Source organism: Talpa europaea (genome assembly GCF_964194135.1).
Source record: "Talpa europaea genome assembly, chromosome: 12".
Lineage (NCBI taxonomy): Eukaryota > Metazoa > Chordata > Mammalia > Eulipotyphla > Talpidae > Talpa > Talpa europaea.
The window spans coordinates 91,639,917-91,659,326 of NC_140079.1; the positions used below are offsets into that span (position 1 = coordinate 91,639,917).

Consider the following 19,410-nt stretch of genomic DNA (forward strand, 5'->3'; position numbering starts at 1 on the left):
AAACTTGGACAGTCATGTGCTGGGGGCTCTACTCACAGGGGAGATCTCATGCATTTTGTGCTGTTGTCCCTTTATTCACCCAGCTAGTACTTACTACATGCTGATTACAACAGCAGAGCAGGCTTCCTGTGCCCAAAGCCCTTACTGCCTTCAAAGGGAGACAGATAAGATAGTAGGTAACTGGGTGGGACTGGAATCAGCCCAGGGAAGCAGAGGAGCAGAGAAGAGAACCACCAGTGAGCCTGTGATTAAGAAGGAGATTAAGAAGGGCTTCCTGGAAGAGGTGACCCTAAATGACAAATAGTAGGAAGCTGGTATAGAGTGAGCCAGACAGAAGGAATGGCTTGGAGCACGGAACCTCAAGCTAATTGAGACTTTAGATGAGGTAGGGGGTGTGGAGAGGGGTCAGATCTCAGGAAGTATTGAGTGCTAGGAGTAGAGGATGCTGAGAGATGATACTGTGTCTGGCTGCAGGGGAGAGAGCAGTATTAAGAGGGACAAGAATGAAAGCAAGGAGAACCATTAGGCAGCTTTTAAAATCAACCCCATTAGAGATGGTGGTGACCCCCAATTTGGATTAGGAAGTGACGATGAAGAAGGAAAGACAGATTCAAGAAATATATGAAGACTTGGTGAGCACCAAGGGAGAAAGAAATGAGCCTAGAAAGGAAAGAAAGGAAAAGAACCTAATAGGAAGAAACCAGGTTTCTAGCTTTAGTGACCAGATGAGTGGTGTTGCCAGTGACGGGGATAAGATGATACAATGAGGAGGGAGCATCTTAAGGCAATCAATGAGCTCAGATTTGGAACAACTACCTCAAGCATCTCAGCCAAAGCAAAGAGGTGCAGCAGACAACTAGGCAGATGGATCAGAAGTTTGAGGGGGTAGTCAGGGATGAGATACAGATTTGGAAGTCACCAGACTATGGATGATACTCAAAACCATGTGATAACTTGACACCCCCGCGGGGAAGGATACAGAGTGACTAAAAAAATAAGACTTGCCAGCATTCTCCAGGACAGCTGGAGGAAGAAGGTAATGATCAGGATAATGGTAGAACACAACTATCCAAATAGATAGAGGAGACTCTAAAAAACAGTGGCACAGGGGAGTCAAGGAAATGCAGAGAACCCAGAGGAAACAGCAAACAAATCTAGTGACCCAGTGCTGGGAACAAATACCCAATAAAGTGGCTGAAGAGATGACATTTACATAGTTCAGACTGGAATGAAGAAGTCAGAAGAGGGACAGAGGAACTGACTTTGAAAAGGGGGAATGTTGCCTAATCAGCTTGGGAGAGGAAGTGGAGAATGGAGGGGAATGCTTTATGATTCAAAGGAGACACAAAGCTAAGTGGCATTCAGACAGAAGCAAAAGTGTTCTAAGGGGATTACACAAGAACACAAGGTACATTTGGAAAGCCACTGTGTAAACAAGTGCCTGTTTGATTTCTCTCTACATCCTTTCGGGTATTTGGCTTCCTTCTGATTAGTGTTTGGTTTCTGGTCATAAATATGGCATCAGATTCTTTGGTTTATTGTGAAGATTAAATGTGAGAAGTAGGGCTACGATGCAGTACCCAGCGCACTCAGCACTCAGGACACATGCCCATGGTTTCTGCAGAAGCATTCGTGAGAAGGTGAGACTGTTAGAAGGGTTTCCATTGGGGTGAGCAAAGATTCCCTCTTTTGCCATCCTTTGTGGCAAATCATTTATCTTACCTACACTCAGCAAGTCCCGTGTATGGCTAGGAGCTTAACTGCAGTCAGAGCTCAGCACCAATCATGGGGAGCCACATGGGCGGGAATTGCAATAAAACAACAGTTCACAGCAGGCTCACATTCCCACGGCTGGCCAGAGGAGAAGGATCACTCTGTGTTCTTATTCCAAGGTAAGTCCTGATTTAAGACCCAGCAAGACTGTGTTCTGACCGTAGAGGGTTCTCCCTTGCACTTAACTCACTGGACTTGCCAGGGTTATCTATTTCTGGAGACTTTCAGAACCAGCGAGGAGTTTAGACCTTGGCCCTAAGTCAGGTACTCCAGATAGCCCTTCGTGTCCAGCTCTGATCCCAGCTGCCCGCTGATTGCTCCATAGCTCAAGATGCCCCTGCACCCTTATCCCCAGACACCCCTACCAGGAAGATGGGCCTCTACGGAGGATCTCATCTCTAATAATTAGCTGTCCTGGGTGCTTCTCTAACATAGCCATGACATCCCTTCCAGAAACAGATTTCTATCTTCAACCAAAGTCTTCCTGGGGCTTTAAGAATCATCCAAAGACGTGCTCACTTGAGGAAAGACTTTCCCAGAAGAGGAAATGTTATTAATTTGAGAGTTGGCAGGCCCTTCACAGCACTTTGTTTCTACCTCCATTCCCCACCCCCCACCCCACACACACTGATTTATTCACTCATCTCTTAAACCTTTATTGGGCAGCCATTGTGCACCAGGCACTGTGCTAGGGGAAGCGATAAGGAGCTTAGTCTGACGTGGGCCCAGCCTCATGGAAATCTATACCCATAGAGGACACTGCAGGGGGCTCTCAGCACAGTGCCTGATGCATAGAACCACGCAGGGGCAGCCATGACTCTTCTCTGTAGGTATTCACAGCACCATAAGCTTCCCCTCCAGTCAGTCTCCAAAAGCTCTATCACCACCTGAATAGGAACCAACCTGAGACCTTCTAGGACATTCTGCACCGGCAGCCAGTTCTAAGCTAGCCTGTAGCTTTCTTGCTGTGAAACTTACGCCCTTGGCAAGTGAGATTGGCAATAACCCCTCTTATTACCCCACCTTATTTCTGTAAGTCATGCCTGCAATGAAACAATACAGCCCTTTCTGAGGGCAATCCTGGGTTCGTTTCTGAGAACCTCAGTGTGCAACTTATGCAACTTATTTATCTTTCAACACTGTGGCTACACATGGGAGGCACTCAGTAAATATTTCTGGGATTAATATAATCAGTAAATATTTCTGGGATGAATGTACTCAGAGCCTCAGCTTCTTCCTCTTTGAAATGGGAACAATAATAGTACCTTCCCTGGAGGGTGGTTGAGAACCTTAAATGAGCCAAGGGATGCAAGGGGCTTAGTAGGGTGATGATACTGAACTGATGTGTTTCTCTTCTTACCCTGGTACCCTGAGGACCCCCTCTGCCATCCTGATCATCTCTGGCTCTTTCCCCTCCCCTAGGTGCATGGAAAGACCGCACACTGCTGAGTGACCTGCGTGTCTTGGCTCTTGGGAAGTATGGGGGGCTCTTCTGTTCTATGGCTGGCCTTGGCCTCCTACATTCTGACCCTGGCATCCACACAGGAGGAAGGTGAGTGCTCTACTCGCCTGGTATCACAGAAGCCCAGCCATACCGGGGGAGTGAGCAGAGAAGGGGCCTCAGGGTCAGTGAAAGGAACAGGGGTATGTCTGAAGCAGTGACCCAGAAGCTAGAAGTCAAGGGGACACAATAAGAGGAGCCAGAATCAAGTCATAGTCTCTCAGAATCAAATCAGAAATTCTCCCTGAAAGGAAAATCAGAGCTAGTTAACATAACTTCCCTTATTAGATATGGGGGAGAGAGAGGCTCCAGGATTTATGAGAACTTGGAATATCTAGGCTCTTTGTATCCTTTTTTTAGCAAGTGCTTCCTCCCTCCAAACCAGTTTGCGCGTCTATAAAACAAATGAACTAGATTTGATCATCTCTCTGCAGTTCTTCCAACGATCTATGGCTTGGGCATTTTAGGAACTTGTAGGAAATGTTCTGGGCTAGACACCAGGATGGAAATTTCGCATCACCTGCAGGTAGGGTTTTAGGAGGGAGGAGAAAGGGACTCGGCTCCTACCTTTCCTTGGGAAAATACAGTGTAAGCAGGAAACAGGCCAAGAGTAACATGTGCGGCAACTCTGTTCCCTCAAGCAGGCACATACATAAGTGAGGCTTACAAACCGCTTTTGCTAAAAGCCCCTCAGAGTTGTATTAAGACAATGGGGTCCTGCCAGCATTGGCTCACCATTCAGGTGCCCGCTGTATTGAACAAATCAGAACTAGAGAACTAACTTGAACTCCTGTTAGCAACCAGATGCTGTACTTGGCATTTTCCACCTACCGTCTTATTTCTCCTCTGATCTGGGCTTTATTTCCCAAATCAGGGTAAATATATCCCAGATGATGGTGGGGTGCTTGGTGGACTCTTAAATAATTTTTTGAAGGATTGTATATATATATAATATTATATATATATATTCCCATGGATATTAAAATATATAACTAGTACATCATACTTAGGCTAGCACAGATATTATTCTTTAGGATGAAATGAATCTTTAGAGACAATTATTGAATGAAACATATTTAGTACATAATAGGACAGAGCACTGGTGTGGCAAACATTGCCACTGGGGCGTGGGAATGCATGAAGTTTGAGAACAACTAGCTCACAGGTGTTGTTTTGCAGATGAGTCTCAGGGGAGTTCAACCATCTGCCAAGGTCAGCCAGTCAGCAGGTGCTGAAATGGATTTAAACCCAGACTGATCAGCCTGTTCCCACTCCCTCTCACTCCTCTGCAGCTTCACACGGCAGTCCCTAAATCTGAAATTCTGTGATTTGCAATCACACAGGGGTCCCTTTGAGCCAGTGGTTCTATGGGGGTGATTTTGCCCTCCAGAGGAGTTTTGGCAACTGGAGGCAACTTTAGGAGGAAAGTGCTACTGGCTTCACATGAAAAGATCCCAGGACCGCTGCTAAATATCCCCGAATACACAGAATGACCCCCCACAACAGCGTGGTGAGGACAGAACAGTGCTGAGTCTGACAGTTCCTGTGTTAGATCTGTAACTAGATGAGCTGATAATGGAAGCTCATCTATGAAACATTAAATTAAAAAAAAATGAAAGGGGAAAAAGCCTGTATAGCATCAAACACATTTTTTATTTTAAAAGAAAATCTTATATTTTAAACATCCGCCTAGAAAAGACCAGAAGATGATACAACATATTTTCAGTTCATGCTGGGGGAGAGAATGGACTTAAAACAACTTTCACTTCTACCTTATTCATTTCAATAATGTTTGAGGCTTTTTTCCAATGAGCCTGTATTACATTTAGCATGAGAAGAGCAACTCTTGGTGGGACAGGAGCACATGTACAGTTGCTTAAGGCGTGCACTGCACAAGCCCAGGGGCCAGTTCAGCGTGACTGACGCCCCCAGGGTTGTGCAGGTATTTCCCTTTTCTCCCCACTAGCAGAGAGAAAAACAGGAAAAATGACCTTATTTCTCGATTTTTTTTTTTTTTTTTTGTGGGACCCTCACTGGCAGCCGGGGAATGAACCGGCGCTGCAGAGGCTGCGGGCAGCCTTGCAGCCCAGCGCTCAACCGCTGCGCCCCCAGGGGAGGCCCTATTTCTTGATTTTTAATTCTTTTTCAATTTTATTTATTTATGGTCAGAACTCTGATGTTCTCATGACTATAAAATCCCACCGAAGACCTCATTATTATTCTGACCCCAGGACTGATGTTTAATTAATGGATTATGTGCCTCTTGTCCTTTTTTAGAGCCCTCAGCGCATCCAAACCAGAGCATGTCGGGGAGATAAACATAGCACAGGCTCTGGGCTGGCTCAGTTAACAACAGCACACTTCACTTCCCAGGTTACAGAAAACAGGAGAAGGCCAGCTCCAAGGTGCTGGACTTGGAATGTGGAGACCCTGGCACCCCACAGGCCGGAGTCTGTTTTGACCCCTGCGAGAGTTACACCGTCCTGGATGAACCCTTCCGAAGCATAGAGAACGAAAATGATAGCACCCTGAAGTGTGACACCAACCTGTTCGGCTGGTACCGCTTTGTGGGGGAAGGAGGAAGCAAGATGCCCGAGGTCTGCATCCCACCGTTCCGATGCCAGACAGCCGCTCCCATGTGGCTCAATGGGTCCCACCCCATGGTCGAGGAGGGCATCGTCAACCGCACAGCTTGTGCCCACTGGAGCGGCAACTGCTGCTTATGGAAGAGCCAGGTGCAGGTGAAGGCCTGCCAGGACAACTACTATGTGTACCGACTGCAGGGCGCCCCCGCTTGCAATCTGGCATATTGCACAGGTGAGCAGAGAGAGCCACTGGCAGCTGCGGGTCAGGGCTGCTGGGGGACATGCCCAGGGCTCAGGAGGGTGGGTGGGGCAGATCTAAAGGAGTCTAGGCAAACAGCCCCCACCCAGCGCCTGGCCCTTCCTGCCCCCTGGGAGATTGTCCAAGGTGACACGGTCCTCTTATGTTTCTGGTAAAGCCAAAAATTCAGATTCAAAGGTGAAATCTCCTGATTGTTTTTGTGTGAATACACCATTAATTAACATTAATTAACAAGGCCTATATAATTATTTGTATGTATGTGTAGGATCCTATTAAGTCTCAGGCTCAGTTTAATTTACCCTTTTGAACATCTGTCTTCTGACCTGAAAAAAAAATGGATAATGGCAACAAAAAAGGGTAATGTACAGTGCTTATCATGTCCTTGTCCCTATCCTGAGGGCTGCAGGTTATTAACTCATTTAAACTTCTAATCGACGGAGCCTACCCTGGTGGCCAGTGGTTGAGTGCTGGGCTGTGAAGCTGCTGGCAGCCTCTGCAGAGCTGGTTCGATCCCCAGCCACCGGCAAGGGTCCCACATGGTGCTCATACCTTTCCTGCCGCCCGCTGCTCCCCTCAGCAGTGTACATCGTCAGTCTGCCTGTTCTGCTCCCCGCTCTGGCTCTGGTGAATTCTCTCACCTTCCCACGCTTCTGCTGTTCCCAGTGCTTGTATAAATAAATAAATCTTTAAAAAAAAAAAACAAACTTCTAATCAACATAGAACAGGCACTATAATAACTGCCCTCAGTGGAGACAGAGTGATGTGTCCCAATATCACAGAGCTGAAACTGTGGTAGAGCTGAGATGTGAACCCCGGGCCCCAGGCCCCATATTCCACATGCTTCCCCTCGTGCCAGCCTGCCCCACGTAGCCAGCAGGGCATGTGAATGAGCTAGCCTGTGGCAAGTACTCAGAACGGTGTCTGCCATGTGGTCAGTCTTAAGAAGGCAACTTCAGGGCTTTTACTTCACCACTTGGGGAGTCAAGAAATCTGAGACTGAGGCTTGACCTGCCACTAAGAATCATGGTGAATTTCTGGCCTGGGGCAGGACTTTCGTGCCTTTGACCTTGGTGGTCTCAGGGCCACCCTACTCTGCATCCTCATCCTCTCCCTTCATGCTGCATCCCCAGAACCCACCACTGTGCCGGACAAGTGTAACAAGACCTGTCGCTCAGAGGAGGAGTGCAAGCTTGTCGACGGCGGCGTCTGGGGCTGTGTCTGCAGAAAGGACCTGCAAGCCTCTGGTGAGTGATTGCAAGGCTCTGGGCTGGAGGAGGGAGATGTGCTGGGTAGGTGGTAGAGGGGGCTAGGGGGTTTCAGAAACTCTATTTCTCTTGATTTACTTTCTACCTCCCCTGTCAGAATGCTAGCTCTAGAAGAGTGAGGTTTTGTCAGTTTTGATTAGCAGTGCTAGAATAGTCCCTGGCAGATAGCAGATGCTTGAGAAGTTTCCTTTGAATAGTGTTGGATGAATTAATGATTGAACGAATGAATGAATACAAGGGCTCTGGACCTGATCAGACATGTCGGCTTTGGAAACCCAGGAAGGTGCATGCTTCTCCAGTGCAGATCTAGCTTTGATTCCGGTCTGGAATTTGGGACAGCCCTGTTTCCCCAGAGACCACAATTCCCCACGTGAATCAGAGAGGAAAGCCCTCAAAAAAAACCTGTACATGAGGTGCCTGGAAATCTTGAACCTGGGCCTGTTTTGTCAGCCTCACTGCAGCAAACCCAGGCTTGAACCCCACCTGAGTCCCAGACCCCTTCTACTCTACCCCACCTCCTGGAGGGCGTGGTGACTTCCCCCAAAGGCAAGGAATATGGTTTGTCTGTTGCTTCTAGATCCCCATCCACTCTACCTACTCCCCTCTCTACTTTCCAGATGTTCAAAATATGCATCCTCGGCTGGACTGTGGGGCTGAGGAGATGAAAGTGTTCGTGGACAAGTGTCAGCTGGAAGCCTTGGGTTTTGAGGACCAGGTCATTGGCTACCTGCGAGACTCGAACTGCAGCAATTTCATGCAAAAAGAGGAAGGGAACTGGCTGTCGATGACCAGTCCTACACAGGTGGCTGCCTGTGGGAACATTCTGGAGGTGAGTGGGTTTTCACACAACTGTAGCCAGAAGGTGGAAGTTGGACTAGTAGGACCCCTCTCAGCAGCTGTGCAAACTTGGACAAGTTACTTAGCCTCTCTGGGCTTCTAGGAGGCATGTGAGATTATACACCTTGGTCAACGAACAGAGCTTAGGACAGGTCTGATGCTTGAGTTCAGTAAAGGTAAGCCACGATGATTATGATTACTTTAATTAGGGGTGATGTGGGAGGGGTCAACAGACGAGTAAGCCAAGTGCTTCTGACTCTTCTCAAGGGTCAGTATTTTACTGTTCTAGTTCTAGTTTCTCATCTAGGATCCTCATTCCCGTCCCCATAAGGTGCCACTGCCACAGGGAGGAGGCCCACGTGCCTCCTTGAGGTCAGAAGGCAAGGTGGCACCATAACGAGCAACGCCAACAGTGGAATCACACGGCTGTGAGCTCTAGATGCTCCTACACACATACACACAAATAGACATGTGGCCTTGTTTTTATGCCCAAGAAAAACGAAACTCACGCCATCTACGAAAACACCCTCTCCTTGGCCAGCAATGTCATCATCAGGGACAACAACGTCAACATCAACTTCCAGTGTGCCTACCCGCTGACCATGTACCACAGCCTCCAGACTGCTCTGCGGCCCATTTTAAGGTACACTGCTGACCTTGGCCTTTGACCCATGCCTTTGGCATGGGTCACTTCAAGCAAGACTTGCGGTGCCCACCTGCCTCCTTCAGGAGCTTCTGTTCCTTTGAGCACTGATCCACAAATATTTGCTGATCACATAGTAATGTTCAGCAGGAACAAGGCAGACATGGAATATTTTGTGGATATTAAAGATTATCGTTATGAAGCAATGCAGCAACATGAAACTTAATTAAATATGCTTAGGAACAAAAACCCACAGCAAAGTCGTTTTTCTTGAGGAAGAAAAGCATTAAACAACTAATTATATCAATAATTATTTACAAGTGGGATGAACGCAGTGGAGGAGAAGCGTGGGGTGCTGAGAGATAAGGGAATGAGGGCCTCTGACCTCATCCTGGTAGAGAGAATGGTGGGAGCAGGATTTAAGCCTGCGCAAGTAGGATTTAAGCCTAGATCAGCTTTCACTAGACAAACAGCACCCGAATTCACCAGAAATAGAATCAAGTAGCAATTTGGTTTTGAGCTGGGGTTTTGCCCATTTTGTTTGCTGCCGTATCACTGTGCCTAGAATGAGGCCCTGTTCAATGAATTCCATGGCATTTCTAGACTTGCCAGTGGAGTTTCTCGAGTTTTCAGAAGCCCAGGGTTGCCCTTAGCACTCCCTTCATTGCCCCCTGGGCTCACAGAATGGCAGGATTGGAAATTTTCTAGTTCGATTTTCTAGTTTTTGACTGCATTGTGTTAGGGTACAAGATCCATCGAAGCCATCGTTTATGGTCTTAAAATTGGCAAGCCACTCAAGATTGTGGCTGTAGGGAGGTGACCTGCTGCTGAAAATTGCGAATCCACAAAACTGGTCCCAAGCCCCATCCTGCAGGGGAGGAGATGGAACACCCACCAGGGGAGGGAGGCGGGGAAAGAGGGGTGAGCCCTGATGCAGACAAGAGTTAGTGGGAAGCCGGGAGGTTCACTTCTCTGTCAATGTCTTGATTTCAATGAATGTTTGAATAAATTCACTCAGGAATCAAAGATGTGCCTTTGCCTTTATAACCATGCCCACGCATGGGACTCGATTTACTTAGTTCTCGGTGCTCAAAACCTGATGTTTCCCCTTTTGTGGTTTCGCTTTTCTCAGCTCTCAGAATATCAGTGTGGATGGGAAGGGTGAATTTGTCGTCAGGATGGCCCTCTTCAAGGACGGGAACTATGTGTCTCCTTTCGAAGGGGAAGAGGCTGTGCTGCCGGTAGAATCCATGCTCTATGTGGGTGCCATGTTGGAGAGAGGGGACAAGTCCCGCTTCAATCTGGTGCTGAAGAATTGCTACGCCACGCCCACGAGCAAGAAGAATGACCCTGTGAAATATTTCATCATCAAAAATGGGTATGGGACAACTCTGGGTTGTTTTCTTAAAAATATTTATGCATGTATGCATGCAAGAGCTGGGGTGCAAGCCAGAGGTGGGGAGGTGAGAGGATTCACCAGAGACAGAGTGGGGAGCAGAACAGGCAGATCTACTGAAATACACTGCTGAGGGGAGCAGCGGGAGAGACAGGAGAGGTCTGCTGCGCCATGTGGGTCAGCTCCCTGGCCAGGGTTCAAACCCATACTGCAGTGGCTGTGGATAGCTTCCCAGTGCTGAGACTTAACCCCTGTGCTACCACAGAGGTCCTCTGGGGTTATTTTTTGGGCCAACATGGGGGGGGATGAGGTGGAATGATCCCTTCATGTCTGCCTGGAAGTTGAGTAAAGTGTTTGAGCCTTTTTTTTTTTTTTGTATTAACATTTTTGTTTTTTCTTTAATATATTTTATTTTTATTTATACAAGAGCCAGGGTACAGGCCAGATGCACAGGATGGTGAGAGAATTCACCAGAGACAGAGTGAGCAGCAGAATAGGCAGACTGACGAAGTACACTGCTGAGGGGAGCAGCAGGCAGCAGGAGAGGTCTGCTTGCCATGTGGGTTGCTTCGAGGCTGCCAGGGATTGAACTGGCACTGCAGAGGCTGCGACAGCTTCACAACGCCGCGCTCAACCGCCTGCACCACCAGGGAGGCCCCTGGTTGAGCCCTTTTGAAAAATCATTTGGTGTGGCATATCATGTCTACCCCTCTTGAGCCAGGAATATCACTCCTGAACTTTTAGCCTAAAGCATTGATGCAAAATAGGTCAGCAGGGTAAAGAAATAATAACTATTTTTCATTGCAGTACTCTGGATAACTTTGGCAGTAGGCTCGCAGTTCAAAAATGGGTTATCAATTAAGTAATGAGGGACAATGTGCAGATAGTAATACTGAATGATCAACATGAATGATCAAAACAGAATGGCTAGTGCTATGGGACAAAATACTGACTGTTGTTAACTGGTGAAAACGAAGAGAAAAAGCATGTATATAGATCATGATTCAAACCACAGAAATAATACTCATCGGTATTTCTCTCTGAGTTTAGCTACAGTGCCAAGCTCTGTGCTAAGTGGTGTACATGAATTAGCTGATTCAGTCTCGCTCACATCAGCCCTCGGAGATGAGTATTCCTGCCTCCACTTTTTGAATAAGAAAAGTGAGACACTATAAGTTTTAAGTAGTAGGTTCATAATCACTTAGCTGCAAAGTGGAGCTGGTAAGAACTTGAAACCAGTCTGCCTCATTCCAAAGACTGTGCCCCCAAAACTTAAACTATGTGGGCTTAGGGTAACCTGCAGGAATAGAGTCCATGTTGTCTGTGGAGGGGTATAAGGGATGTTCATTCTCTCTGATGGTGTTTTTATACTGGGGACAGATTTAAAATGTGGCAAGGGGCTCAGGACTCCTGAGCTGGTCTAGAAGTTAGAACTTTGTCCTGTCTCCCTCCCAGCTGTCCAAATCGCATTGATTCCACAATCTTCGTGGAGGAGAATGGGGTCTCTTCGGAAGGCCGGTTCTCAGTTCAGATGTTTGCGTTTATTGGACATTATGACCTGGTATTCCTGCATTGTGAGATTCAGCTCTGTGATTCTGTTACTCAACAGTGCAAGCCAGTGAGTATCATTCTGGGTTGGGCTATTCAGAGCCTGGCGTGGGATTTGGTACCTAGTAGACTCTCCATACGTATTTATTGGAATCCTGGATGAATGGGAAGAAAGACAAACAGACAGAAGGAATGGAGGGGAGGGCCTGGGAAGGCAGAGGAGGGGAGAGGAGAGGAGATTGGACAGATGGATAAAGAGTTGAAGAATTGGATGATGAATGGGTGGAGGGATGGAGTGATGAAGAGAAGAAGGAAGGATGAATGGTTGGACTTTAGTCTTCCTAAAAGCTTACCTGTAAACTGTCACTGTGTCCCTAAGAGGCAGATCAGATGGAGGCACCTGTCCAGTAAGTTTCCTTGGCACAAGATAATAATAGTTGGCTTGTGTGGTGCTTACTCCATCCCAGAACTACTAAAACTTTCATATGCCATAGTTAATGTAGTTCTCACAACAACCCTTTAAGTAGATTCTTTGCTCGGCCCTGTTATACAGATGAGGGAAATGAAACTTAGAGCATTCCCTTGCCAGAGGTCACACAGGTAGAAGAGATCAGCTAGGATCTGCCCCGGCTGTCGTGTGACTCCTGTGCCCATGTTCTTGACCCCCATTTGCCTGCTAATGGCTGACTTTGTCAGGTAATACTATGTGCCTGCATGTGTAGACATAGCTGGTCTTAACTATCACACACAGAAAAGTACTATTGAATAATAGTGTAGAGAATTGATGTTGTTTGTCTCAAATTGGACACTAAGAGAATGGAGATGAACTTCAAACCTGTGTGTGCATGACACGGCAGCAAGAATTCCAGATGGAGATAAGAGCAGCATTAGTTAGGGCCACAGGGTGGGTGGGCCTGGTTCTTAGGCCAGAGCTGCCCCCACTGCAGGTGCAATCTGACAGGAGCCAAGCCTTTAAATTGTCGCATAACCAGAGTTCTCCTTCCCTGTAGTCTTGCTCAGGAAAACAACTCCGCAGTGAAATCACAGCCATTGACTCAGACCAGGTTCTGGATTTGGGACCCATCACTCGGAAAGGTGAGTCCTAGAGACAAGGCCAGCTGGACAAGAGTTGACAGTTGACCACAGGTCCCTGCAGTCACCAACTCAAAAACCTAGTCTTTTTCTGCCTCCTCAGTGCCGGTTTGTCTTTCCAAGAGGGGCTTTGGGTGACAATGCCCCAGCACTGACCACTTGTGCCGGGCCTCTCCACTGCTAAAGGCCTGACTGAGCTCTCAGTGTCCATTCCTCACTCAATCCTCCCCTGACTTCATGGGTGAGGAACTGAAGCTCAGAGTGATTAGGTGATGTACCCAAGGTCACCCACTGGTGAGAAGCTGGAGTAACAATTGAACCCAGGTGGGTCTCATTCCAAATCCTGAGTCCTTTCCCTTGTTTTGCCTGCTCCCATGTTCTTAGTCCCTTTGGGATAAATTCCAAATCCTGACCCAACTGTGCTGTTGTCTGGTGAACAATTGGTTTTCAAAGGCCACTGACAGTATGATAGGCGGGAGGGTGGGCAAGCTTATCAACGGCTCCTAGAATTTTCACCCATCCTACCTGCAGTTTAGTGGTCATGGTTTTTATTCCAATCAGAATGGAGGAGTCAAGAAACTCAAAAGAAGGAAAGCATGTTTTTGTCCTAAAGAAATTAGGATGTAGGAGTGGCGATGTTGAGGAAGATGATTTGAGCCTGGTGTTAAGCTGAAGACACAGCCTATGAATTAGCACATGGAATGCTCACAGTAGCCTGTGAAGCAAACCCCACTACCCCTTCCACTCTCGCAATGAGTAAACTGAGCCTGTCTCATGAAGGAGGTTCTGCCCTGGGTGTCCTGCCCCTTACCGGGCCTTCACCTTGAAGCCCCGTGGGGTGTCACAGGGTAGATGAAGGGTGAGGAACTTCCACTTTGAAATCAAACTAAGATTCAAATCCCAGCCCTGTTACTTCCTAGCCAGGTCAGCATAGTAAGTCTACCCACCCCCAACCTCAGTCTCCCATCTGTCCAGTGGGGATAAGACTGCCCTCATAGATCTGTTAGGGGGATTGCATTTCAAATCCATTCTAAATGGGATGCATTTAGAAAGGTGCCTGCTAGTAGCAGGTGCCCCACAGAGTGTATTGCCAGTGGTGTGATGGCAGGCCCAGGAGGGATTGGAGCAGCAGCCGCGTGCCACACTCACTGCAGTCTAAGCAAACCTTCTCCTTCTGCTCTTGTCTTCAGGTGACCCAGCCCAGTCTCTTGGTCTCGTGAGTGGCAGCCCTGACACTGCAGGTACACAGCTCTGCTGGCTCCCCTCAGCCCTCCCCCGGGCTCTCTCTCCTTCCTTTAACTTCAGTGCACATTCAAGTAGTCCCTTCTAGTGTCAGGCCCTGGGCTAGGCAACATGAAGACTGAAATGGATCAGACCCAGGATTGGCTGTCGAGATGCTCAGTCTGACAGGGAGCCAGTCCTCTTAGAACAAATATTTATCAAGTAGCCGCTGTGCCATGCTTTGTTCTACGTACTGAAGATGGAGTGGTGACCGACACAGGCCCTCACGGAGCTTACTTTCCATTTGGGAAACAGGCAATGAAAAGTTAAGGTGATTTAAAAATAAAAGAGGCTGATGGGGTGGAAAGTTACCAGCTTGGGTAATGACACCTTAAATAAGACAGAAGTGTGTTACCCTCAGGCATAAAGAAGTCCAGAGGTAAGCAACCCAGGGTAGTGGGGTGGCACCACAAAGTCATCAAGAATTCAGGCTCTTCCAGCTCACACCTCCACCATCTCCAAGGTGTGGCCATTGGTCTTCATAGACCAAGATGGCGGCCAGAGCTCAAACTTTCATATCTAGGCAGCAGGATGGAAGGAACAGGGAAGAAGCCAATTCCTTATACCTCTGCTTATATCTGATTAGGCAGGACTTAGTCAAATGGCCACACCTGGCTGCAGAGGAAGCTGGGAAAGATAGTCTTTATCTTTGGTGGCCGTGTGCCCAACCGATGTTTGATATGTTCTGTTAAAAATATAGGAAGAAAAACTATACAATTGAATGATCAGTCAGAAAATTTTTCAGAGGAGGCATCATAAAGTCACCAAGTAAGAAAAAGGAACCAGTGTGCAAATATAAGAGGAACAAGGCCTATAGGCAAAACGAACAATTACAAAAATGAGACACGTTTATAAGCAAATAAATCCCAAATTAGTACACAGTGGACGGGGAACACATTGAGAAGTAATTAACCGTATTGGAAAAGATCAGGGAAGAATGTATCAGGTGGTAAGATCTGAATGGAGTTCTGATGAATTAATTAGAGTTTAAGTGGCAGGCAAGTCCGAGGAACATATTTGAGACCAAAAGAAAGCAATACTATTACGATTTTGCTACCCCAGAAAGTGGCCTGTATTCGATAACCCAGATATGTTGAAGTTATACCCATCTTCAAATCCCAGCTAGACAATAATCTAAAAGTTTGCCAAGAAGCTCGCGATGGACTTCCCATGCTCAGTGCTAATATTCTGACAATGCTCAAAAAAGTAGCACTTATGGGAGGGAGTAGTTACAGGTCAGACTTAAAGCAGCTTGAGAGCAGAGGTCTCAGTCCCTTTCAGTCCCGGTGCTTTAGGTGAGCTCAGTGTCTGAACAGCCTGGCTTTTCAGTAGGGTTTGCAAATTGACTAATATCTGGGGTGAATAGCAGATTCTAGAGGCATCTGGAAGAAGAGAGATTCACTCTGATAAAGCAGCCACCACAAGAAGGCAAGTAGGGTTTTCCTTGTGTGTATCTCCCACAACCATTTTTGCTGTTTTGGATTTAATTGAACACCAACATTCATTTCATAATTGCAACCTGACAGTCATACGCTCACATTTATTATAATGACAATAGTCTTCTCCCCTTCCCTTCTAGGAAAACAACAAGTTACTTTGAAATTTAGGGCATGGGGGGAGATTGTAATCTGGCATATGGTGAGAGGGGGTGCAAAGCTTCTCCTAGTGCCTCCCCTCCCCAAAGCCAGGCCATGATCTCCCAGGATGCATGAACACTGAATGTAAAGAAATGTGCAAAAACCAACCAGACTCTCATTTTCAAAATCAGCACTTGTGTGATGTTTACCAAATGCCAGGCATTGTTCCAAATACTTGACAGGAATTGACTCACTTAAGTCTTACAAAAATCCCCCCAGATAATAGCTGCTAGTAATATGTCTGTTTGTATTCAGGGGAACAGAGGCAGAGAGAGGCTCAGTTGGGCCTGCACAGCTAGTCGTAGAGCTGAGATTCTGGGCTGTCATCAGGCCACAGAGGCAGGCAGTGCTCCATAACTTTGTCTTTCTGCCTCTTCAGTATTAGTCAGAAGAAGTAATGCTGGTATCTATGACAAACACTCCCTGCATCTCCCTACATTTAGACAATAGTTTATTGCCCGCTAACTCCCTGGGGTACAGTTCTGAGCCTCAGGTCATTAGGAATTTGGGTCCTATCTTCTTTTTTTTTTTTTTAAAGATCTATTTATTTATGCATAAAAGAACTGGGGTACAGGCTAGTAGTGTGGGGGCTGAGAGGATTCACCAGAGACAGAGTAGGGAACAGAACAGGCAGATTGACTGAAATACACTGCTGAGGGGAGCAGCAGGCGAGACAGGAGAGGTCTGCTGCGCCATGTGGGTTGCTCTCTGGCAAACCAGGGATCAAACTCGTGCTTCAGTGGCTGGCGAGAGCTTGATAGCATTATCTTTAACCCCTGCATCAGGGAGGCCCAGGTCCTATCTTCTGGTAGCTTCTGACAGCTCCATTATTCCCTGCCAGTCCTATGCTGGATCGTCTGCCTTTGCCGCCCTTGAGCACCAGAAGCCAGGGGGCTGGTTCTCTTTCGCTGCTGAGTTCCAGAGCCTGACACCTAACACGCATCTCTCTTGCATTTCAGGATTCCTGGTGGTCTGGCCCATGCTCCTCCTGCCTGTCCTCCTAGCAGGGCTGTTCTGAGAAGTCACTGGGTAGCAGCCTTCACTTCCCTCTGGCCCTGGCTTCCCATCACCCTCTGGCTCTGCCGGTTCCCTCAGATCACATAGACAGTGTCAGTGTCCACAGACTCCAGGCTGGGCGAGGCTTGGGGAAAGCGGTGAGCTTCCCTGGCTTAACTCTCTGCGTGTCTTCCCTTTTTACCCCCGTGTGGGGACTCTGCTGCCTCTCTTGGGCTGACTTCCTCGTTCATTAGCAAGACCTTGAAAATAAACTTGCCAGGTGTCTTTGGCTCCATCTTCACCAGAAGCTGGCATGTGTTGTAACTCCAGGGCAGAGGTGTGAGGTTGCTGGAGGGCAGGGAGGGGATGACACCTTCCCCAGTGCCCCATCCTGATGGCTGACACATTGAAGGGACTGATTTGCTTTCACCCTGATTCCTCTGATGCATTTCTGTCATGGTCACAAGGATTCCAATGGGAACTTATAGGGGGTCATTTTCACAGTCCCTGCTTCAGGAAAGACAGGTCTTCATTGCTCCCCGGGCCCTACTATACCACAGACATGCTTCACTGTGCCCCCAGCCGCACTCCCTGCCCAGGGCCCTGGGTGTGGGGGCACTGCTGGCTGTGGGTGCAGGGACACTCCCCTAGCTGTACGCAGCAGGGCTTGCTCTGGAAGGTGAAGATGGGAGTGCCTGTGGAAATCACCCATGGGGATGTAGCCATAGAGCTTGGGAGAGCGGACGCCCCTTTTGGAACTCTACAAAGTTCTTCACAAAGATGCCACAAACAGAAAATGTTTCTTCTCACCTGCACATATGAGGCCCCTCCAAGTTGCTGGGAAAATGACAGGCTTGGGGTCAGGGCTTGGGAGGGGGAGCCTGTTTTTCATCAGGGGAGGACTCTGCTAGGTGCTTCCCTGCTCAGAGGAGGTGTGGCTGCAGAAAGAGGAACCACCTTTGCGCCTCTCTCTTCCTGAAACCACACAGCCCTCACTGCTTGTCCTGCATGCCCCCTTCACTTCGCCCTCCCTCTCACACCAGCTCTCCCTGTTGGCGCATCAGCTCTTGATTGGATAAAGACATTGCAGCTTCCCCTTGGTCCTCATCCAGGGACACAGAAAGCCCTGGCAGGCACACCCAGAGACCCCCCCCGGGAGTCTGGTTCCCACTCACCCAGCCAGAGCTTCCCTGGCCCATGTTCCAAGGCCCGGCTGAGTGGGGTCACCCAGCACAAACATAGCGGGCCCTGAACAGAGGGGGGTGATTCTTGGGCAGACACCCCAAAGGCCACTGTGAGAGTCATCTCTTTAAAAGGAGATTCCTAGGAGGCATTGCTTCCTGTTTCCCAGTGAGTTAGTGGGTTCACAGCTAGCACATCCCAAGACAGGGATTCCTGAGCAGGAGTAAACTAAGAGATGCCCAGAGGTCCTAACCTTCCATCTCTGGGCCTCATCTTCTGCCTTCTGTAGAGTTAAGGGGCTTGGCCAGAACAAGATCCTCGAACATTTATTCTTGGATAGTCTTTAAGTACATCTGATTTGTCCCAATTAAAGGCTGATAAACATCATGTTGATGTCAGGCAGGCCGCTCAGCTCCCCATTCTGAGAATCCCTGCCTGTACTCCAAACTCTTTTTCATAAAGGATTATAAATCACCTTTTATTTCTTTCCTAAATATCTGGGTAGAGGTTTTACTTTTGTAAGAAACATTTCCATGTATGTCTCTTGCAAAACTGAAACCTCTATCCAGGTTTCAGAGCCCCTTCTTGCCACGGTCAGGACAGCCCATGCAGTTCTCTGCCATTAATGAAGACTCAGAGTCTAAATGAATTTGCAGCAGGGGGAGGCTGGGGAGAGTGCCATTGAGAGTAGCTCTGCCTTTCACTTGCCCAGCCCAAGCTTTTATGGAATATATGAAAAAAGGAATAAGAAAATAGCATGCAATTGTGTTTATACTTATACAGATTAATAAATTACTGCTAAAAACAAGTTTTCTAGTTAATAGGGAACATGTGCACAAGCCAGCATGTCCTCAGAGACCAGGAGTCAATTCTGTAAGAAGTTCTGTTTGCAGACCTTTTAATGCCTGGAACTCCACACACAGAGTAGACAGGTCCTCTCCAAAAACTCCAGCTCCCTTCAGGGCAGCAGCCTCCCAATACCTTCTATAATATGTTTGCTATTTCCTAAAACCACCAGCCTAAAATAATCCTTATGGCAAAGAGACATTTATTTCAGAGAGGCAAATTTTGCTCCCTTACACCTTCCAACTCCTCCCTCCAGTCTAGAGCTGATCAAGTCCACTTTGTCAAGTCTTCATAGCACGTTGTGGACAAGGAAACATACTTTTCTTACTTCCTCTCTAAATTCTCAACTGAGACATGCTCTGTAATAAAAGACAGATTAACAGGAGAAAAACAAGCAGAAGTTTAATAATGTTAGGGAAGAAAGGAAATTTCCCTCACCCCTCTGGGTTCTTCTTGAGCTGGTCAAGCAATCCACATCAGACAATTTAGCAGGATAAAAGGACAAATTTGATTACATATGTATGGAGAATTCACACATAAGTGGATTCTAAAGCTATATACAGGGCTAT

General features: G+C 47.6%; 1 protein-coding gene across 1 annotated transcript; it reads left to right on the forward strand.

Annotated features, from left to right (window-relative positions):
- Positions 1 to 3,252: 3,252 nt before the first annotated feature.
- GP2 (glycoprotein 2) lies at positions 3,253 to 16,835 on the forward strand (the record flags this gene model as incomplete). The annotated part of the gene is made up of 9 exons (XM_084250227.1): positions 3,253 to 3,325; positions 5,648 to 6,091; positions 7,249 to 7,362; positions 8,001 to 8,212; positions 8,715 to 8,863; positions 9,996 to 10,241; positions 11,715 to 11,877; positions 12,818 to 12,902; positions 16,777 to 16,835. The coding sequence occupies 9 exons, from the start codon at positions 3,253 to 3,255 to the stop codon at positions 16,833 to 16,835; spliced, it is 1,545 nt and encodes a 514-aa protein (XP_084106353.1).
- Positions 16,836 to 19,410: the final 2,575 nt, after the last annotated feature.